At 37.2% G+C, this 21,313-nt stretch overlaps 1 protein-coding gene across 1 annotated transcript in view; it reads left to right on the top strand.

Annotated features, from left to right (window-relative positions):
• COL4A5 (collagen type IV alpha 5 chain) overlaps positions 1-21,313 on the top strand; it is a 348,876-nt gene that overhangs the window by 289,379 nt on the left and 38,184 nt on the right. Inside the window, exons 42-45 of the mRNA XM_084870434.1 lie at positions 5,417-5,550; positions 7,994-8,066; positions 8,202-8,273; positions 9,610-9,738. Of these exons, the coding sequence (XP_084726560.1) occupies positions 5,417-5,550; positions 7,994-8,066; positions 8,202-8,273; positions 9,610-9,738 (408 nt within the window). The remainder of the gene's footprint in view (positions 1-5,416; positions 5,551-7,993; positions 8,067-8,201; positions 8,274-9,609; positions 9,739-21,313) is intronic.

The following is a 21,313-nucleotide window of genomic DNA, read 5'->3' as shown; positions in this document are numbered from 1 at the left end:
TTCCAAGCTTTACTATCAGCTAGAAGAAAATTGCTTTCTTGTGAAGCAATAGAATATTTCAAATAAACAAAAAGCAACCTCATTACTTTAAAACTTATTTACCAGATGTACTACAAATTACATAGTTATTGTAATCTGGTATCTGCAATGTTCTCTTTACAACAGTTGAATAATGCAACTTTAAATGGAGGCTAGATTTAAAATTTACCAATCAATACATCAGTTTTTCTTACTTATTACAGGACTTCATTTTTTTTTAATTTTTGCTTTGTTTTTCAGTTTAGCTTTGTTAGATCATTGAGAAATAATGGATTGAGAACCACATGAAGAAAATTGATTTGGCATACAACTCATTAAAATGTTACCTTTTATATATTAACATCTTAGAAGTTTTGCTATGATATGATCTGAAGTTTCCCTTGATACTTACTCAGACCAAAATACAATATATTTCAATGATTTATTTTTCTCAGAGTTTTTATTAATGGTTCTTCTATACCGAACACATGTATAAAATGCCTTTACTCAAACTCTGAATTATCTTAGGTAGGTATTCTAATTGTTTAGCCAGACTGCTCAAAACGTGTCTTGCTGTGTATGGTGTAGAAACCATTTAAACAAAATCTGGTTTTTAGCCTTCTGAATTTCAAATTATAAATTGCTTTAAAAGTTTTATTTTTAGGAAGTAATGGTAACATTTTATATTTATATGACATGCTACCATTTATATCATATAATGTACTTTTACTATAAGCTCCTAGAGGGTAGAGTTTGGGTCTGGGTAATCCTTGTGTTCCCTGTAACACTTTGCACATGGCATATATCAGGTCAGTATGTTAAAAATTGAATCTTTAAAACAACTCTGCAAAGGAGGTTAGGTCAGATCTCACTATTTCCATTATGTGAATGAAAACACAACTTAAAGAAATTTAATTGCCCCAAATCCCATAATTTAAGTAGCAGAGCCAAGAATAAGTCCCATGTCTTCTAATTCCTAGGATTCAGTGCTTTAGCACCATTTATTTTCTCTGCTTACTTCAGTGTCTATAAATCATAGCAGGACTTGTAAGAAAAGTAAATTATGTTCAAGTCAATTAATATTAACCAAGAATTTCCCTATATGTTGTCTTTTTATTTTTTATATAATGATTCTTCTTTTAATAGTTAATAGCTTGATTTAATATGTACATTGAATAATAGTAAAGGAAATATGATATTATTCTATAGTTTTGAGTGGGATAGTGCATGACAGCATATTTTAAAGTATCCCTTCACTGATGATCTTTACTTTTTTAAAAAAATTTTGACTCTATTTTCAAGTTCAATAGTGAACAAATATATATTGGCTTTTTCTCTTTGAGTAACGTATAACAAGTAAAAATGCAAAGAAGAAAGCCTCTTGGTGAATTATGAAAAAAGATCAGAATGTGCCTCATTGAATGATTTGCAAAAAAGTCACAGTATAGCTGGTAATGGCCATTGCATACTAGTCTTTTCATCCATATATTTAGTTGTCTATGATCTTGGTATTTTAGTCTAGTGAGGCCTTTAATTCTATCTCCTTGTGGAAATCTGAATATATCAAGAAATTTGTACCTTGTGTTTTTACCAAAATTGCAGAAACTAAGATAAACGTTTATCCAAAAGTATCCCTTTGTGAAAGGAATGAAAATCTATCAGTGAAAGGTTACTATTTTTCAAACTCTAATGTTTTGAAGTGCTAACTTTTGGAAAGCCACAGTAGCAGTGTTAACATGATGTTTTCGTAGAATTTTCCATTTTGGAGATTAATAAAAACTAGCAGCTTATTTCCTTGAATAATCTCTATTTGAAAATGCCTGGCTCTCTATCCTTCAGTATGACTCTGTTTGTATGGTGAATATTCTGTGGGAATAATAAATGCTGGCACAGAGGATTATTGTTTAACTTGTGCTATAATGTGAACCACTTCTAACTCAATCTTATTTTGTACTGTGTGATGTCTGATACTGCTAACATCGATCTTTGGGCTTTGGTGAACTCTGACCTTCCCAGGTTTTCAAGGTTAGCCTCTTCACTGGTCAATTCCTTTTTTTTTAATGCTTTGTATGTATGATAAGAAAAATTCACTTTTGTTTGCTGTAATTCAGAAGTCATTGAAGATTGTTGTTATGCTCAAATACTACCTGTTCTGGTATTTAACATTTTGATGAAGGCAATGTGACTTGTTTATTGTCAAGTTTGAAATGACATTAGGACTGGGGAAGAAGGTAATAAAAGACTCATTTTTCCCCCTATCTTAATCTTACCTTGTCGTTGTTAGGCTAATTTGAAAATTGTTTATTTTTCTCTTGATAAACTAATTTGATACCTGATTTCTAGACTAAACTATATATTATGAATGAAAATAATTTTGCTTAGAAAGTCCTATATAGGGAGTTTGGACTCAGTGGTTGTTTTTGTTTGTTTAAGTGTAAAGTACTCCAACCCTTTCTTTAAGATTGGGAAGGGAATTTCTGAGTGTGTCTGTCTGATTGCCTAGCTAAGGTGACTATATGACTTAAAATGTTAAAAGATAAAGCAATTATTGTATTGTTGTGGACCTTTTTCCTATCTCATGTACCAGATAATATTATAGTGTGAAGTCACATAGAAATAGCTGAATGATTTAAAATGAGCTCATTTTTTAAAGATATAATTATAGTAATCCTATATAATAAAGAGTGAATATGATAATTGACTGTCATGCCCTCACAAAAATGGAGGCGCCCATAGCCAATAAGGAGGGGATATGCTAATTTACTGCCATGTCCTAAAAGATGACCGTATCCACAGACACAAGATGGTGGCACCCAGTCTCCTCAGCCCTGCTGGGGTGGCAGATGTGTGGCATAGCCAGGTCTGCCCCCAGGCAAGTCCGGCTGCTCCGCACGCCTGCCTCCAGATTCCCCCAGTTCCCTCGGCCCCCCAGCTGCCCAGGGCTGGCCCAAGGTGCAGGCAAGCCTTGGATGGTGGCTTCCCAACTACCCAGGGCCGTCTGAGGCTCAGGTAACCAGGGCTAGCCAAAGCTTGTGCTGCCATCAGTGGCATCAGCAGAGGTGTGATGAGGGCCATCACCTTCCCCTGATCGCTGGGTCACCTCCTGCCCGTGAGGGCTCCCGGACTGTGAGAGGGGGCAGGCTGAGCTGAGGGACCGCCCCCCCTCCAGTGCATGAATTTTTATGCACTGGGCCTCTAGTAATAATAATAATTTTAAAACTCTTACATAGTTCTTACTCTGCGCCAGGCACTGTGTTAAGTAATTTATACATATTATCTTATTTACTCCTTGGAACATCATAATAAAGTATGCTGATCCTACTTTAAAGTAAGAATTTCCACTTTTTTAAATTAAGTTTATTAGGGTGACATTGGTTAATAAGAATATATAGGTCTCAAGTGTACATTTCTATGATATATGATCTCTATATTATATTGTGTGCTCACCACCCAAAATCAAATCATCTTCTGTAACCATATATTTGCCCCCCTTTACCCTTTATACCTTCCATTCCCTTCCCTCTGGTAACCACCATACTATTGTCTGTATGTATGAGTTTCAGTTTTATATCACACACTAGAGGCCTGATACATGAAGATTTATGCAAGAATAAGCCTTCCTTACCCTGGTTGCCAGTACCCAGGCCCCAGGCCTTCACTCTGGCAGCCGCCTTCCGCCTTCACTCAGGCCCAGAGTTGCCTTCCACCTTTGCTCTGGTCCAGAGCTGCCTTGTACCTTCCCTCGCTACCCAGAGGCCCAGAGTGGCCTGGGTGGGGTGGAATGACAAGCATCCTGGCCCAGCCGCCATCTTTGTCATGTCAATTTGCATATTCCCTCCTTATTGGCTGTGGGCACCGCCATCTTTGTCGTGAAGCGACAGTCAATTTGCATATCCATCTTTATTCAATAGGATATGAATGAAATCAATGCTTCTTAGATTTTTCTGACTAACTAACTTCGCTTAGCATAATATTTTTTAAGGTTCATCCATAAAGAAGATGTGATACACATATATCAAATGATTTCCATTTTAAAGAAAATTATGGCCAAGAAGATTAATAAACTCACTAAGGTCAATAGATAATGATTAATGGAGCTGGGATTCAAACCCAGCAGTTTAGCTTCAAAGTCCAGCATTTTAAATCTAGATGCTATGCTGCTTTGTGAGAGTGTAGCCATTGATTCTGGGTCTTAAGAGTATAGGAAAGGGAAGTAAGGTCCAAATTTTATTTCCAATAAAAAATAACCCTTTTTAAAAGATGGCAACTAGATTTATATTGTTTATCACTTAGTATTGCATACATATGTTGAATTACAATGTTGTACACCTGAAACATATAATATTGTATACCAATTTTACCTCAGTAAGAAAGATAACACTTTGTCCAAATGTAAGCATGTACATGATATTTCCTACATATCTTACTACTTAATCTCAGTCTCAGCCACTGCTTAGCACTCTGCAAGCAAATAACAGCTATTTCCCACTCTGTGATGAAAAATGTGTCTATTGATAACATCTCCTTTGTTGCTTTATTTAGAAAGAAAAGTTAAAACATAAAGAAGTTTAGCAAAATTTCATTTTTAATTAATTTTTTATTCATAAGATATATTTATTCTTTATTTTTCTTTAAAAACATTTAAAATGTAAAAAATATGAAAACATTGTTAAATTGAAAGGTACTATATTGACAATTAATTTCTGACACTTTAAAATATTCCCATGTATTAAGCTTGTCACTAAAATGAAATTGAATAGTATGCTTAAATAACTATCTTAATTGCATAGTAATAAAAGTTGAATAAAAGTAATTGCCTATGAGTAAAGCAATTTGATTTTAACCACATTGAGACAGGTAACTTGAATCTCTAATTGCCCTATGGCAGTGATTCTGAAAAAGTGGTTCAGAAGAACCAACAACACACTTGTTTTTGTACAGGGAACTTGCTAGAATGCAAATTCTCAAATTCTTGGGCTCCTCTCCAGCCTTACAGAATCCAAAACTTTTGGGGTGTTCCCAGGAATCTGTTTTAACAATCCTTCCTAGAGATTCTGATTCATGTTTCAATTTGAGAACAGTGCCCCCATGTGGTGTCTGTTTCCTTTTACTTAAATCAAACAAGAATTACAGAAGTAATTTTATTATAATGTTCTGAGTTCTTTCTTTAGATATGAGCGTACTGTGTTTAATATATAATAAAATTAAAATTAAAACTGTCTGCAGTGTTAATAAGACAAATAGCCCAGCCCAGTTTACTTTAGAGTCAGTATAAGCCTACATATTTTAATATAGTCTGAATTTTATTCTGCAAACTAATAGGATTTAGATGGCTGATATTTAAAAAGCCGAATTTTTATGCTATCCTGACATGTGATCTTTGTTGTGCATTATCAAGGTCTACCAGGTCCAGAAGGTCCCCGGGGTCTCCCTGGAAATGGAGGTATTAAAGGAGAGAGAGGAAACCCAGGTCAACCTGGGCAACCTGGTTTGCCTGGTTTGAAAGGAGATCAAGGACCACCAGGACTCCAGGTAAGAAGTAAGAGTAGATATTTGATGAGAAAGGGATGTAAGTGGTTGCAGTGATAATTCTAAGCTGCATTGTTTTAATTATCATTTACTGGCCAAGTGTGTACACATAGTTCAATGGTGAATTGCAAACAAAGAAAAAAACATGCTTTCTATCTTCTTCCAACTAAAGGGATTTTGCCACCTAATAAAGGGTTCTTCAAAATATTCCTTACCTGGAGTTTTTAGTATGTATAGTACTTAGATTTAAGTAACCTTCATTTCAGTGAAAGCAAATTTATAGAAGGAGACATATATATTGGAGCATTGCAGGTAGAGGATTGCACTCAGAGGGAAGTAATTATGGTGAGTTGGGATATTTTAGACTTTGAAATTAGATGGTTTTAGGGTCAGATTTTTGCTCCACTGCATACTTCTGCTTTGTGTCTATTGGAAAGGTAGATACATACTTTGGGTTTCTCTCCTCACCTGCAAAAAGAGAGTAATAGCATATTCCCACATCTGTACTCATTCATTTTCCACCTTGGTTTGAGTGATCCAAAGAGTCACTTGCTGTTTTATGGATCCTCAAAGCTTCAATTCATTTAGGAGTAATGATGTCAGATTTGGCAGCCAATGCAGTCTGGGCTCTGTCTTTTAATTATGGGGCTTCTTTATATAACAGGGGGATCTGAAGAAGCAACATTTAAAGCTTTCCAATAACTAAGCTATTTTTCTGATGGCATCATTATTTTCCTGTACACCTAGACTTAAAATTTTAGTTATCCCTTTATTCATTCTTAGTTCACTCTCTATTCACTTCTTACCTCATTCATTTACCATGTACAATACTTCCAGTTTACATGTCATTATGTTAGATTCAAGACTGCCTGATACCAATATTTTATAAATCTAGGACTGTCAAGTTTTATTCATTTTTTTCTGTGAAAATTAGTTCTTATATCCCTAAGTTTTTATTTGGAAATAATGTTAAACTTATAGAATGCAAGAATGGTGAAAAACCTCCCATGAACCAACTGTTAATGTTTTTCCCCATTTGCTTTCTCTATGTATGTTATATGTTGAGAATAAGTTGTATCTATCATGACCCTTTACCACTAAGTACTTCAGTGCATAACATTTTTAAGATTAAAGAATTTTAATATAACCTCAATATAGTTATCAACTTTAGGAAATTAAATATCCACACAATACTCATATTTCTACATTACATATTCCATGTGTCAAGTGATGAAGTAATGCCCTTTATAGTATTTTACCCTCTAATATAGAATCCAGACAAAACAATGCATTATATTTAACTCTTATATATCTTAATCTCAAATAATTTCTAAATCTATTTTTTTCCTCATGTTGACATTTTTGGAGAAATATAGCCCCTTCACATTTTTTAAAAAGTAGAATTTTCCTTCTTTTGTTTGCTGTTTATTCAGGTTTTGCATCCTCAGCTGGAATACTACATGACTTATTTTGTGTACTTCTCAGATATGGAGGCTAAAGATGTTCATTTGATCCTCATTGTTGATCTTAATTTTAATCACCTCATCAGGTTGTTAGCTGGTTTCTCCAATATATTGTTACAATTTTCTCCATTATGACTAGTAAGCAAAATGACAAGAAGGCACACATTAAGATCATGCAAGTACACTACTCCTCTTCAAATCTCCCCTTAGATTTTATATCTATTTATGCTTTTTGCTTTAACCAGTCAATGGTGTGACATTGACAAATTATGATATCCCAATCCTTAGCAATATATATATATAGTAGTCAGCACTACTATAAGAAAGACTTTGATTTCTTCAATTTTTGTCTATTATCAGTATGGGCTCATAAATTATCTTTTTTGAATTATTTACAACTTTTAAACTAGCATTTATTATTATGATGCTCAAATTCTCTTAGGTTTGGGAACCCCTGCAAGCTGGATCCTGTGTCTTTCTGACATACCTGCCCCTCCTTTTTTTAAACCATTTTCTTACATTTTAGTATACTACAATGTTCCAGGCTTGCCTCTTTTATTTCTACTAATAATGGCTTTATTATCTATTACTTATTGTTCCTTTAGGTTCACTCTAGTGTTATTTCAATTCTTCTCCTCCCCAGTTTTCTTGTCCCTCAAACCCAATTAATTAATAGGCCCTACTATATTTTTTGCTGTCTTTCAAATGTCATCTTTTGCACAAAATACTTAGTAGTAACTATCACATTTGGTCCTTACAGAAACCTCATAAAGTACATATTATTTTCTTTATAAGTGAGAAAACTATGAATAAAAAATGTTAAATAGCCCACTAAAGGTCACACAGCAAATAAGAGGCAAAATTGGGATTTGTATTTTGGAAGTTTGACTCTATATCTAGTGCTATAAATAATTCTGCAACACCACCTATATCCTTACTAGCTCCCCATTGTTTCTCTAAAATTAATTATTCTATTTATTCAGGGTAATCCTGGCCGGCCAGGTCTCAATGGAATGAAAGGAGATCCTGGTCTCCCTGGTGTTCCAGGATTTCCAGGTACTTGAAGAGATGTTTTAAGGTTCCCGTTTTACATTAAACATGTATGGGAAAAGATACCCACTTTATGACTTGGTTGGGTAAAGACTGTGGCCCTGGTGCTTTGTTGTGCAATTGTATGTACCTTCCTTGCAGGCATGAAAGGACCCAGTGGAGTACCTGGTTCAGCTGGCCCTGAGGGGGATCCAGGACTTATTGGCCCCCCAGGTAAGACATATGCTTTTTAAATATATATATATATATATATATATATATATATATATATATATATATATTATATATATATATAAATTGGGGTTTTTGTTGGTTTGTTTGTTTTTTTACAGAGAGGAAGGGATAAGGATAGAGAGCTAGAAACATTGATGAGAGAGAAACATCGACCATCTGACTCCTGCACACCAATGTATATGCCCACAATCAATGTATATGCCCTTGACCAGAATCGAACCTGGGACCTTTCAGTCCGCAGACCAATGCTCTATCCACTGAGCCAAACCGGTTTTGGCAAGACATATTCTCATAGCTAGTTATACCAGGACTTAATTTTTTAAAAAATATATTTTATTGTTTTTTTACAGAGAGGAAGGGAGAGGGATAGAGAGTTAGAAACATCAATGAGAATCATCGATCAGCTGCCTCTTTCACACCCCCTACTGGGGATGTGCCCGCAACCAAGGTACATGCCCTTGACCGGAATCGAACCTGGGACCTTTCAGATGCTCTATCCATTGAGCCAAACCGGTTTTGGCTACCAGGACTTAAATGCATTGAAGAATCTGAAAGTTTGCATTTCTTCTACCAAACAAACTTTCAGAGTCTCAGACCCCAACAACTGAGAGGAAATAGATAGGATCTCCCTCTATTTACTATACTCTCAAGCTCTCTATTTTATTAATACAATATGGAGAGTAGACCTTTTTATGTTTAAGATTTAGGCAGGAACAGCAAAAAATGCTTCACCTAGGTTTTTTATTACCTATTACACAAAATTTCTCATATTCAATTGAACAGATCACAAAGCAAATCACATAGGTATGTTTTAATATAGAAATTGGATATGTGGGTTTTGTTTTGGTTTGTTTTTTGCTGAGAATTATAGAGGATGCCTATAAACTGTGAAATAAGGCATCTCTAAATTTTTCTATTGGTTCAGTGGGTCTCTTGGAATTACAACAAAAAGGAACTGCAAATGATATTAGAATTAAAATGGACTTGTCAGTAAAGAGAATTGTGTTCCCCTAACACCAATGTTCCCAGATTTTAAATGAATTAGACTTTTTAGTAATTGAGTCTCACTTCAAAGCTTGAAAATAGAGACAATATGCCTAATTTTTCCATGACCCTAATAAAATTATGGTTTTTGTCCATCTTCTTGGTATACAGTGATAGTTTTCCCAAATATAGCTGTTTAATATGGCAACATTGCCATACATGTAACTTGCTTTTTTCACACCAGTTATTATTCTGACCTTAGGACACATTGGCATCTATTTCATCTGACTTTTTTTTCCCTACCTTTAAAGTTGTGTGTTTTGACTTTTAGGTCCCCCTGGATTACCTGGTCCTTCAGGACAGAGTATTATAATCAAAGGAGATGCTGGTCCACCAGGGATCCCAGGCCAGCCTGGATTTAAAGGTCTATCAGGACTACCAGGACCTCAAGGATTACCAGGTACCTTTGAAGATCATCTTTTTAAGCCTTATCTATTTGAGAATATTTCCCTAATTCTCCTTTCACTTGTCAGAGTTTGTCTCTGAAAATAGGAATCTCAGAAACTGGCAAAAAATACCAGACCACCACAGGTTCCATTTCCTTTTTATTAAAAAAAAAAATCAATTTCTCATGTTCTAACTTCTTTTATCTCCAGTTGAATTTCTTGTAGCTCCTCGAAGTAATCTAGTTTGCATGATTAGTTCAGTGTTGTTTAAAACACTGTAATAAAATTTGTTAGGGTCACCAAAGGAGGAACACATGAGGCCAAAGGGGGTAAAGAATTATGAAATTATTGGCCTGAACCCCCAAATAGTGCCAGCTCCCAAAGATGGGGAGTCAGAGGTTTTTAAAGGACTCTAGGCAGGCTTTTTCTGGGAAGAGAATTCTCTGTGCAGGACTGGACTCTGAAAAAATCTGGAGGGTAGAGCTAATGGTCTTAGCAAGTGGAATGTTCACTGTGAAGTGGCCTGCAGGTCAGTTCCCAGGGGAAAGGACATTGATTCAATTATTTGATCAGACCTAACAAAGTTAATTTGCATTTAAGATCTGCTCTTTTCTCTATCCCAACTACCAAAAGTATAGAAAGCTGATTTGGTGGGCCATTAGTTCTCCACTGTGAGGCCTCATGATTTGAGGCCTGCATCCTCTCTACTTGGCCATTTAACTCGATGTTTATAGCCAAATTTCATTATAAAATGATCTAGAAATTAATTTTATATTTTCTCTCTTATTAAGTGATTGAGTGGCAATATTTCCAAAAATAAAAGGTACCAGGCAGTAATAGCCTTACTGATGGTAGGATAGATAACAAAATATGGGCTTTTTAATCCTATCTTGTTTTGAAAGCAAAGAGAATACAACTGTCATAGTATGGGAATATCCACAGAAGCACATGGATTGTTTAAAACTAATACTAAATCCTTGTCAGATTCTTTTATAATGATTTTGGGCTATTCCTTCATTTATCTGGATTAAAGACAAAACCAAGGGATTCCAACATGGGGGATGGCAGGACTGGAGTGAAGGAGAGAGTATGAGTGAGTGCGGGACTATGGAGTGAGTGTAGCAGTGTAAACTCACTGAGTGAGTGTGCAGACATGCATGCATGTGTGTGTGTGTGTGTGTGTGTGTGTGTGTGAGAGAGAGAGAGAGAGAGAGAGAGAGAGAGAGAGATTGTGTGTGTGCACATGTGTGTGTTTGTAATAGTCTGATGGTGCATATAGATGTCTTGGAGGTGGGAGATTCAGGCTCTCTGCCAAGGAACCACTGATACCTCAGTAGCCACTCCCGGCCATGGCTCCAGCTTGGAGACCAGGCCAACTTCAAAAATTTATGAGGTCCTCTTTGAGAGGAGGCTGTGGGGAGTAGCAGCAGCTAGGGGCCTAGCCTTGCCACCACCCAGACTCCCTGAAGCCTGAGACCAAACCACACACACTGGGCCTTGATCCTGAGTGTCCACCTAGGATACAACCCGGACCCCGTGTGCCTGCTGCATACACCACCTGGGTTGAGCACCTGCAACAGACACAGCAGGATCTCTGCACACCTGGCACACACCCAGTCTGACCCTGTTCGTCTGAAAGGGGCCCAGCCTGGACCCTGTGTGACCACCAGGTGACTGCCACTGACTCTACAGGACTGTTATCCCTGCTGTGCACTCACCCATTGCCACAGTGCTGCCACCACCACCCTAGAGAACAGCTGCTCCGCACCACCACCAGGGCTAAGGGGAAGGAGCTACACTGAAGGCCAGGGAGGTGGATGTTGTCTCCCCTGCCTTGGACCTACTAGAACTGAGGACCTGAGGAGACTGAAGAGATTGCAGATCTGTGAGTAAGATTAGAGGGCCTGGGACTGTGAGAGGTGGTCCAGAGGACTCTGGCTGTGGAGACTGTGGGGTGGGTGCAGCAGTGGAAGAATGGGGCTGAAGTCTGAATAGAGTGGCACTAGCACCTGCCAAAGTGCAGCCTTGGGAGCTCTTCCTGATCGGTGGGAAATGCCATACGGTGGAGCTTAGAGCCAAGGTATACTGGAAGGGTCTAAAGGACACACCCAGCATTGATTCAGGGAGATCTTTTATTTATGGGAGGAACTCATGCTGGTGAGCAGAAAGGTGACTGGATAGTGGGACCTGGAAGGAGGATCGGGCCTCCCCACATAAAATGCAAGGGAAGTGTCCTCTTTCCCACCATCAAGACAACTGCTTCTGACCCAAACTGCAGTGGCTTGAGGCAAGGAGCAACACGCAGGGGCAGGAAATGTGTGCGTCTGCAGGTGACAGAGAGGAGGTGCCAGCAAAACAGACAGAGCTGAGGCATTAGAAGGAGAGGAAGGGCCTGGTAACCCTCCTACTGGCACCACCCCCAACACGAATCTGATCAATCCAACATGGGTAAGACCAGCATACCTTCACAGAACCCAGCTTCATAAGGGGAGGGAGAATAACTCAGAACTGAGACAAAAAAGGCATTAGACTCAGGCAAACCCAGCCTCTGGGATAAGGGGCCCACTGGCTAGTAAGGGCTTCAACCTACCGACCTCAATCAGGTTGCCCAGGGCCAGAAAGGGACAATGATTCACACTGGCCAGCACCGGATAAACTTTCAGGAGGCCTAGGATAGACATACCAAGGAACCAGACTCAATAACATCACAGCAAAATCCAGCAAACTCCACAGATAATGGATCCAAAGGTTGTTCACTGTGTGAGTGTGTGTGGTTTTGTGTGTGAATGTGTGAGTATGTGAGTGGCTATTTTTGTTTTTTTGTTGTTTCTTTGTATCACCCCCTTTTTTTCTGTCTTCTCTTTTTTCTTAATATCTCTAATTTCTCTTTTCTTTGATTCTATTCTTTTTGTGTCTCATTATTATTTTTTTTTATCATTTTATTTTTCTCCTTTTTACCTTGCCTATTTATATCTTAACTAGAGGCTGGGTGGATGGCATTTGTGCACTGGGGGGGGAGGGAGCAGACACAGCCCAGACTGTGCCCTCTTGCATCCGGGACCCCTCAGGAGTTCCTTAGTGCTGACTCGAATTCTAGAGAGGCTCCCAACACCATCGCTGTGCTCTTCAGCCATGAGACCAGCTTCTGGCTGAGTGGCATGCACCCTGTGGAAGTGCACTGACCACCAGGGGACAGCTTCTACATTGAGCGTCTATTCCCTAGTGGTCAATGTGTATCATAGCGGCCATTTGGTCAATTTGCATATTAGGGTTTTATTATATAGGACTAGGGGCCCAGTGCACCTTGAAAGGAACTGTGGATCGCGAGGCTGTGGTGGACAAGTGGCGGCTCGGGCACTGGCAGCAGGTGTGAGTGCCATGTAGGACTGCAGTACACTGTAGCAAAGAATGTTCAGTAACTACTTGAAGGTCACCTTGATGACAGCAACCAGCACCTCACCTTGGTCTGGCACCCCCCATCACTTGCTCCAACATCCCATTGCAGCCGTCACCCTCCATGTTCTACATTCTGCCGCCTGCTGCCAATGCTTGCCATGTTCCATGCACACCCCCTCAAGGTCAGCGCACATAATAGCAACTGGTTGATTGGTTGTTCAGTTGTTCTGCCATTCAGTCTATTTGCATATTAAGGTTTTATAGAGAGAGATATACCCATTATAACTGTTTTAAATTCATTAACATTATTTCATTTGTTTTCTGTTTTCTTTTCTTTTTTTGTTTTGTTATTGTTTAAAGTATTCCATGTCACCCTTTTCCCCAATTGAGCCGTCCCTGGCCATAACCAACTCAGAGGGCAAGCCTCCACGGCCCCAGTGTTTGTGTCCATTGGTTATGCTAATATGCATGCATACAGGTCCTTTGGTAGATCTCTAACACCCCCCTCCCCAGCCCCTTGTCTCTGAATCTATTTTTGTTCATCAGTTTATATTGATCATTATATTCCACGTATGAGTGAGATCATGTGATATTTATCTTTCTCTAACTGCCTTATTTCGCTTAGCATAATGTTCTCCAGGTCCATCCATGCTGTTGTAAATGGTGAAGTTCTTTCTTTTTTAAAGCAGCATAACATTCCATTGTGTAGATGTACCACAGTTGTTTTTTTGTTTTGTTTTAGAGAAACTTCAAAATTTATTCATGATGTAAAATCTCAGAAAACTAGCACTTGAAAAAAATTTTCTTCACTGATAAAGGTCATGAGTGAAAAATCTACAGTTACCACTATACTTAATACAGAAAGTCAAAATAGTTTTCTCCTAACATCAAGAACACAATCAAGGGGTTTTATTTTTATCACTTCCTTTTGAAAATAGTAATGGCATATGTAGCCAATGCACTAAGTATTCAGTTTAAAAACTGGGAATAACAGATGACATTATTTAGCATCTTATGAAAGGAAAATTTAACAGCTCTCAAACTATTTGCCTAAGGAATAAAAAAATAGCAATATAAAGAATGTTTAAAATATATTCTGTCCAGGTTATAGGATTACATGAGTTTATCTGTTTTTGATTCTGCATAGGTTTTTTTCTGCACATATTGTTTTTGGTCCTAAGAATCTACTATGGTAGTTTTTAAATGACATTGATGGAGATGATTAAAAACAAAATTATTATTTCCAGGAAATTAAAAAATTTAGAGCTCCCCTTTCTATTAATATTTTTTTAGCATTTTTCTATTTCATTTTTTAAAATGTATTTCTTGTCTAAAGTTTTACATATATCTCCTTTTTCCCTGCTTCACCACCTCCTCCCCTAAAGCCATTCCGACCTGGGCAAGCCCCCACCACCTCAGTGTCAGTGTCCATTGGTTATGCTAATATGCAAGCATACAAGTCCTTTGGTTGATCTCTAAAGCCACCTCCCCTGCCATTTGTCTCTGGATCTATTCTTGTTCATCAAATTATGCTGATCACTATAGCTCACATACGAGTGAGATCATGTGATATTTATCTTTCTCTGACTGGCTTATTTCACTTAGCATACTGCTCTCCAGTTCCATCCATGCTGTTTCAAATGGTAGGAATTCCTTCTTTTTTACAGCAGTGTAGTATTCTGTTGTGTAGATGTACCACAGATTTGTAATCCACTCATCTTCTGAAGGACACTTAGGTTGTTTCCAAATCTCAGATATTGTAAATTGTGCTGCTATGAACATAGGGGTGCATACATCATTTCTGATTGATGTTTCTGGTTTCTTGGGATATACATCTAGAATTGGGATTACTGGGTCAAATGGAAATTCAATTTTTAACTTTTTGAGGAAAATCCATACTGTCTTCCACAGAGGCTGCCCCAATCTGCATTCGCACCAGCAGTGAACAAGGGTTCTTTTTTCTCCACATCCTCTCAAGCATTTGTCATTTGTTGATTTGTTGATGATAGCCTTCCTGGCAGGTGTGAGATGGTACATTATTGTTGTTTTGATTTATGTATCTCCGATGATTAGAGACTTTGAGCATGTTTTCATATGTCTCTTGGCCTTCTGTATGTCCTCTTTCAAAAAGTGAATATTTAGATCCTTTGTCCATTTTCTGATTGGATCATTTATCTTCCCTTTGTTAAGTTGTGTGAGTTCTCTGTAAATGTTGGAGATTAAACCCTTATCTGAAATATCATTGGCAAATAGGTTTTCCCATGCAGTGGGCTTTCTTGTTATTTTGTTGATACTTTATTTTGCTGTGCAGAAGCTTTTTATTTTAATGTAGTCCTATTTGTTTATTTTTTATTTGGTTTCCACTGCCCTAGAAGCTGTGTTGGTAAAGATATTGGTATGACATATGTCTGTTATTATGCTGCCTATGGAGTCTTGTAGGATTTTTAGTTTCTCATCTTATATTCAAGCCCTTTGGACATTTAAGTTTGTTTTTTTGTGTATGTTGTAAGTTAGTGATCTTGTTTCATTTTTTTTTTTGCATGTACCTGACCTGATTTCCCCAGCACCATTTATTGAAGAAACTGTTTTAACTCTATTGTATGCTCTTGCCTCCTTTGTCAAATATTATTTGACCACAATGGTTTGGGTCTATTTCTGGGTTCTCTGTTCTGTTCCATTGGCCTGTATGTCTGTTCTTATGCCAGTACCAGTTTTGAGACCTGTGGCTTGGTAGTATACCTTAATATCTGGTATTGTCATCCCTCCAACTTTGTTCTTCTTTCTCAGGATTGCTGTAGCTATTTGGGGATTTTTTGTTTATTTATTTTTTTTTATCCCAGATGAATTTTTGGAGAGTTTGTTCTTGATATTTGAAGTATGTCATTGGTATTTAAATAGGGATTTCATTGAATCTATAAATTGTTTTGGACAGGATGGACATTTTAATGATGTTGATTCTACCAATCCATGAACGTGGTATGTTCTTCCATTTGTTTGTCTTCCTCTATCTCTTTTTTCAATGTCCTGTACTTTCTGAATACAGGTTTTTTACATCCTTAGTGAAGTTTATTCCTAGGTATCTTAATTTTTTTGGTGCAATAGTAAATAGGATTATATCTTTGGTTTCTCTTTCTGTGAGTTCATTATTGATGTATAAAAAGGCCATAGATTTATTGGTGTTAATTTTGTATCCTGCTATATTGCCAATTTAATTTATTAGGAGTAGTAATTTTTTGATCAAGTCTTTGGGGTTTCTATACACAGTATCATGTCATCTGCAAATAAGGACAGTTTTACTTCTTTTCCAATGTGGATGCCTTTAATTTCTTCTTCTGGTCTGATTGCTATGGCTAGCACTTCCAATACTATATCAAACAGGAGTGTTGGAAGTGGGCATCCCTAGCTTATTCCCATTCTCAGGGGAAATATGTTTAGTTTTTGCCCACTGAGTAGGATTTTCATATAAGGCTTTTATTATGTTGAGGTATGATCCTTCTATTCCCACTTTTCTGAGAGTTTTTATCAAGAAAGGATGTTGGATTTTGTCAAATGCTTTTTCTGCATTGATTGATATAATTATGTGATTTTTGTCTCTCAGTTGTTTGATGTATCACATTTATTGATTTGTGGATATTGTACCATCCTTGAATCCCCAGAATAAATCCCCCTTTGTCATGGTTATGACCTTTCTAAAGTAATGCTGGATCTGATGTGCTACAATTTTGTTGAGGACTTTAGCATCTGTATTCATCAAAGATATTGGCCTGTAGTTCTCTTTTTTGTGGTGTCTTTTTCTGGTTTTGGAATTAGGGTGATGAATGGATGTAAAAAGTGCTGGCTTCATAGAAACAGCTTGGAAGTGTGTCTTTCTCTTGAATTTTTTGGAATAGTCTGAGAAGGGTAGGTTTTAGTTCTTCTTTGAATGCTTGGTAGAATTCCCCTCTAAAGTCATACAGACCAGAGCTTTCGTTTGCTGGAAGGTTTTTGATCACTGCTTCAATTTCATTGTTTGTTATCAGCCTATTCAGGTTTTTTTTTAGTCTGATTGAGTTTTTGAAGCTTTTACTTTTCTAAGAATATATCTATTTTGTCTAGGTTGTCCATTATGTTGGAATAGAGTTGTTCATAGTATTTTTTCATAATCATTTGTATTTCTATTGGATCAGTTGTTACTTCACCTCTTTCATTTCTAATTTTTTTATTTGGGTCCCCTCTCTTTGCTTCTTGGTGAGCCTGACTAAAGGTTCGTCAGTCTTGTTTATCCTTTCAAATAACCAACTTGTTTAGTTTTTGTTGTTGTTGTTGTTGTTGTTTTTGTATTGTGTGTGTGTGTGTGTGTGTCTGTGTGTGTCTCTGTGTGTGTGTGTTTGTTGTTGTTGTTGTTTGGGTTTGTTTTTTTTATCTCTATGTCATTTCTTTCCACTTTGATCTTTATTATATCCTTCATTCTACTTACTCAGGGTGTTTCTTATTGTTCTCTTTCTAACTCTTTTAGTTATAGGGTTAGATAATTTAATAACATTGTTTCTTGTTTTATGAGTTAGGCTTGTAGGGCTATGACCTTCCCTGTCAGGACTGCTTTCATTTCAATCCCATAGATTTTGTATTGCTGTGTTTTCATTGTCATTTGTTGCCATAATGGTTTTTATTTCTTCTTTTATATCTTTGGTAACCCAATGAATGTTTAATAGCATGCTATTTAGCCTCCATGTGTTTGATTTTTTCATTGTAGTTGATTAATACTTTTATGCAATTGTGATCTGAGAAGATGCTTGATATAATTTCCATCTTCTTGAATTTGAAGAGTCTTTGCCTGTGTCCCAATATTGGTCTGTCTTTGAAATGACCCATGTGCACTTCAGAAGAATGTATATTCTGTGGCTTTGGGTGCAATGTTCTGAAGATGTCGATTAAGTCCATCTAATCTAGTGAGTCATTTAGGATTGATGTTTCTTTGCTGATTTTTTTAGAGGATTTATCCATTGGTGTTAATGGAGTTTTTACATTATGACTGTATTGCTGTCAATTTCTGCCTTGATAACCACCAGAAGTTTTGTGTGTGTGTTTTTTTAAATGTATTTGGGTGCTCCTGTATTGTGTGCATATATGGTATGTTTATCAGAGTTATATCTTCTTGTTTAATTGCTCCCTTTAGTATTATGAAGTGGCCTTCCTTATTTCTTGTATCTGTCTAATTTGTCAGATACAAGTATTAATTCCCCAGCTTTTTTATTTCCATTTGCCCTGGGAAAGCTTTTTACATCCATTCATCATCAGTCTCTGGGAGTCCTTTGTTCAGAGATGGGTCTCCTGTAGATAGCAGATACATAGGTCATGTTTTCTTATCCACTCAGATACCCTAAGACTCTTTGATTGTGGCATTTAATCCATTTACATTTAATGTTATTAATGATAAGAAGTTGTTTGCCACCATTTTTATTCTTTTTGCCTATGTTTCTTCTTCCCTTCCTCTCTCTTTTTTTTCACAGCAGTCCATTTAGCATTTCTTGCATTGCTGATTTGGTGGTAATAAACTGCCTTGGTCCTTTTTTGTCTGAAGCTCCTGATTTCACCCTCAACTTTGATTGATAGCATTACTGTTTACAATATTCTTGGGTTCTGACCCTTGCTTTGCATGATTTTGTATATTTCATTCCATTCCATTTGGGCCTGATGTGTTTCAGTTGAGAAATCATTTGATAGTCTAATGGGAGATCCCTTGTAGATAACTTACTGTTTCTCTCTGGCAGCCTTTAAGATTCCTATTTTGTTGTCAGTGTTTGCCAATTTAATTATAATGTTTCTTGGTGTCGGTCTTTTAGGATTCATCATGTTTAGCACTCTGTGGGCTTCTTAGACTCCTGTGAGTTTTTTCTTCTTACCAATATCAAGGAAGTTTTCTGTCATTATTTCTTTAAACAGGTTTTCTATTCCTTGCTCAGTTGCCTCTCCTTCTGGTACCCCTACTATATGGATGTTGTTTTATTTCATGTCTCAAAGTTACTTTAGGCTCTGCTCCTGTTTTTAAAGTTATTTTTTTTTCCAGTTTAGGCTCTGCTTGGGTACTTTTTCCTACCTTGTCTTCTATCTCACTGATGCAGGCCTCTGCTTCTTTTAGTCTCTCTTGATGCTTTCTATTGTGTTCTTTATTGCAGCAATGCCATTTTTCATTTCTTCTTGGTTCTTTATTTACTCTTGGTCCTTACACATATTGTTGAATTTGTCTTCCATCCTTTTCAGTGTACTTATGATCCTTGCACTGAATTCTTTCTCTGACATATTTCTTGTCTGTATTTCATTTACTTCCTTTTCCAGTGATCCCTCCTTTTCTTTCATATAGGGGCTGTTTCTTTGTCTCATCATGTTTGCTCCTCTCAGAGTATCTGGTATATAGCTCTCTCTCCTTCATTGACTTAAAGGCACAAAATACAACACAACAAGACACAATCCACAGTGCACCAAATACAACTGTATTCATGATACCAAAAACCCAAAACAAAGGTTACCACTAGAGAAAAGAGAATTAGGGGAGAGAAAAGAGTACAAAATGATATTGAGAAAAATAAAATCTAAGAGAGAAAAGAAAGAGAAGAAGAAAGAAGGAGAAAATATATATGAATATGGAGAGAAAAACGCCCCCCAAAAAACAACAGCTAATCAAAAAAATGCAAACAATAAACAACAACTAATCCAAAAAATGTAAGCAACCAAACAACAAACACCCAGCTGAATCTGAGGAGGCAGACCTTATTTCAAGAAGGTAAGGTCAAGAAATTTAATGAATGGGGAAATGGCCACAATTTAGTATAGAGGAGGTAGAAAGAGAATAAGTGTACAAGAATAAAAGTAAAAAATAAAATGCAAAAAAGAGAAAAGAAATATATATACTAAAATATATAAAAGAAAATTTATATAAAAGAAAAAAATATATATATATAAAATTTTCCCTTTCTTTAATCTATCTATTTATGTATTCATCTATTATTTAAAAAGGATAATAGAGAGTAAATAGGCCTGAGTTGATGATTGGAATTAATTAAGCTATTAGTAGAAGAAGAGAACAAGTGAGGAGAGGAAAAACAGGAAAAAAAATTTAAAAAAAAACTAACAATCAAGCAAACAACATTAATAAGACATAAAGAAAAAGGAGAAAAATGAAAAAATTGGCTAGTGAAGAAAGAGGAGAGAGAAGTGTGCCTGGACTTAGAGCAGGTGAGAGGAAATTAGATATAAGTGTAAGATCAATTTATAATGGTGAGTAAAAATAAAGGATAAAGAAAAACTAAAGCAGGAACAGGGTAATAGAAACAGGAATAAAAAGGGGGAAAGTGGGGAAGAGAGTGTTGGCATAAAGCAGTGTTTCCCAAACTTTTGACATATGTGTACCCCTTCTATAATTTTTGTAACGCTGAGTACCCCTCGTACTCATGAGAACGTGGAATTAGGCGCAGCTAAGCACGGTGCAGTGCATATCCCCACCAAACTCCGGCGCAAGGCGTACCCCCACCAGACTCTTCCCATACCCCTGGGGGTACACGTACCACACTTTGGGAAATACTGGCATAAAGGAAAAATTGAGATAGAGTAAAATAATGCTAAAAGAAAAAGAAAAATAGAATGTAGAGTACTAATCTCAACATAAAATAAAATAAACAATAAGATATAACTTTTCAAAAAGGTAAAACAATAGTAATAATAATAGTAGTAATAGTAATTAAAAATAAAAATCTCTATATATAAAAGCCTAAGTGACTGGAAAACCTGGTGGTCAGCTATGATGTGCACTGACCACCAGGAGGCAGGTGTTCAATGCTGGAGCTGCTCCCTTTTGGTCAGTGTACTCCCACAGCTGACAGACATTCAGCAGATGGATGGGCGCCAGACAACAGGCTCATAGCTGGTGAACACAGCTGTGCCAGCATGAGCCTCTCCTGTGGACATTCCCCCTGCACACCCAAGTGGCAGCAGGCACAGTGGGGCCAGGATGAGAGGGAGCAGCACAGCACCTAGCTTGGGCTTGGGCTCCTCCCTGGCCGCCTGCTGCTTCATGCACTACTTTGTGCTGTGTGGGGTCAATGCAGACAGTGGGATGGAGCCTGAAGAGCTGGTGGGTAAGGCCAGGCTGCAGTGGCACAGAGGTCCACTGATACCTGCAGGCCAAGCCGAGGGACCCCACTGGTATACAAATTTGTG

Source organism: Pipistrellus hanaki (genome assembly GCF_964339955.1).
Source record: "Pipistrellus hanaki genome assembly, chromosome: X".
NCBI lineage: Eukaryota > Metazoa > Chordata > Mammalia > Chiroptera > Vespertilionidae > Pipistrellus > Pipistrellus hanaki.
The sequence above is the reverse complement of the archived record's forward strand: the minus strand, read 5'-3'. Positions and strand labels throughout refer to the sequence as shown.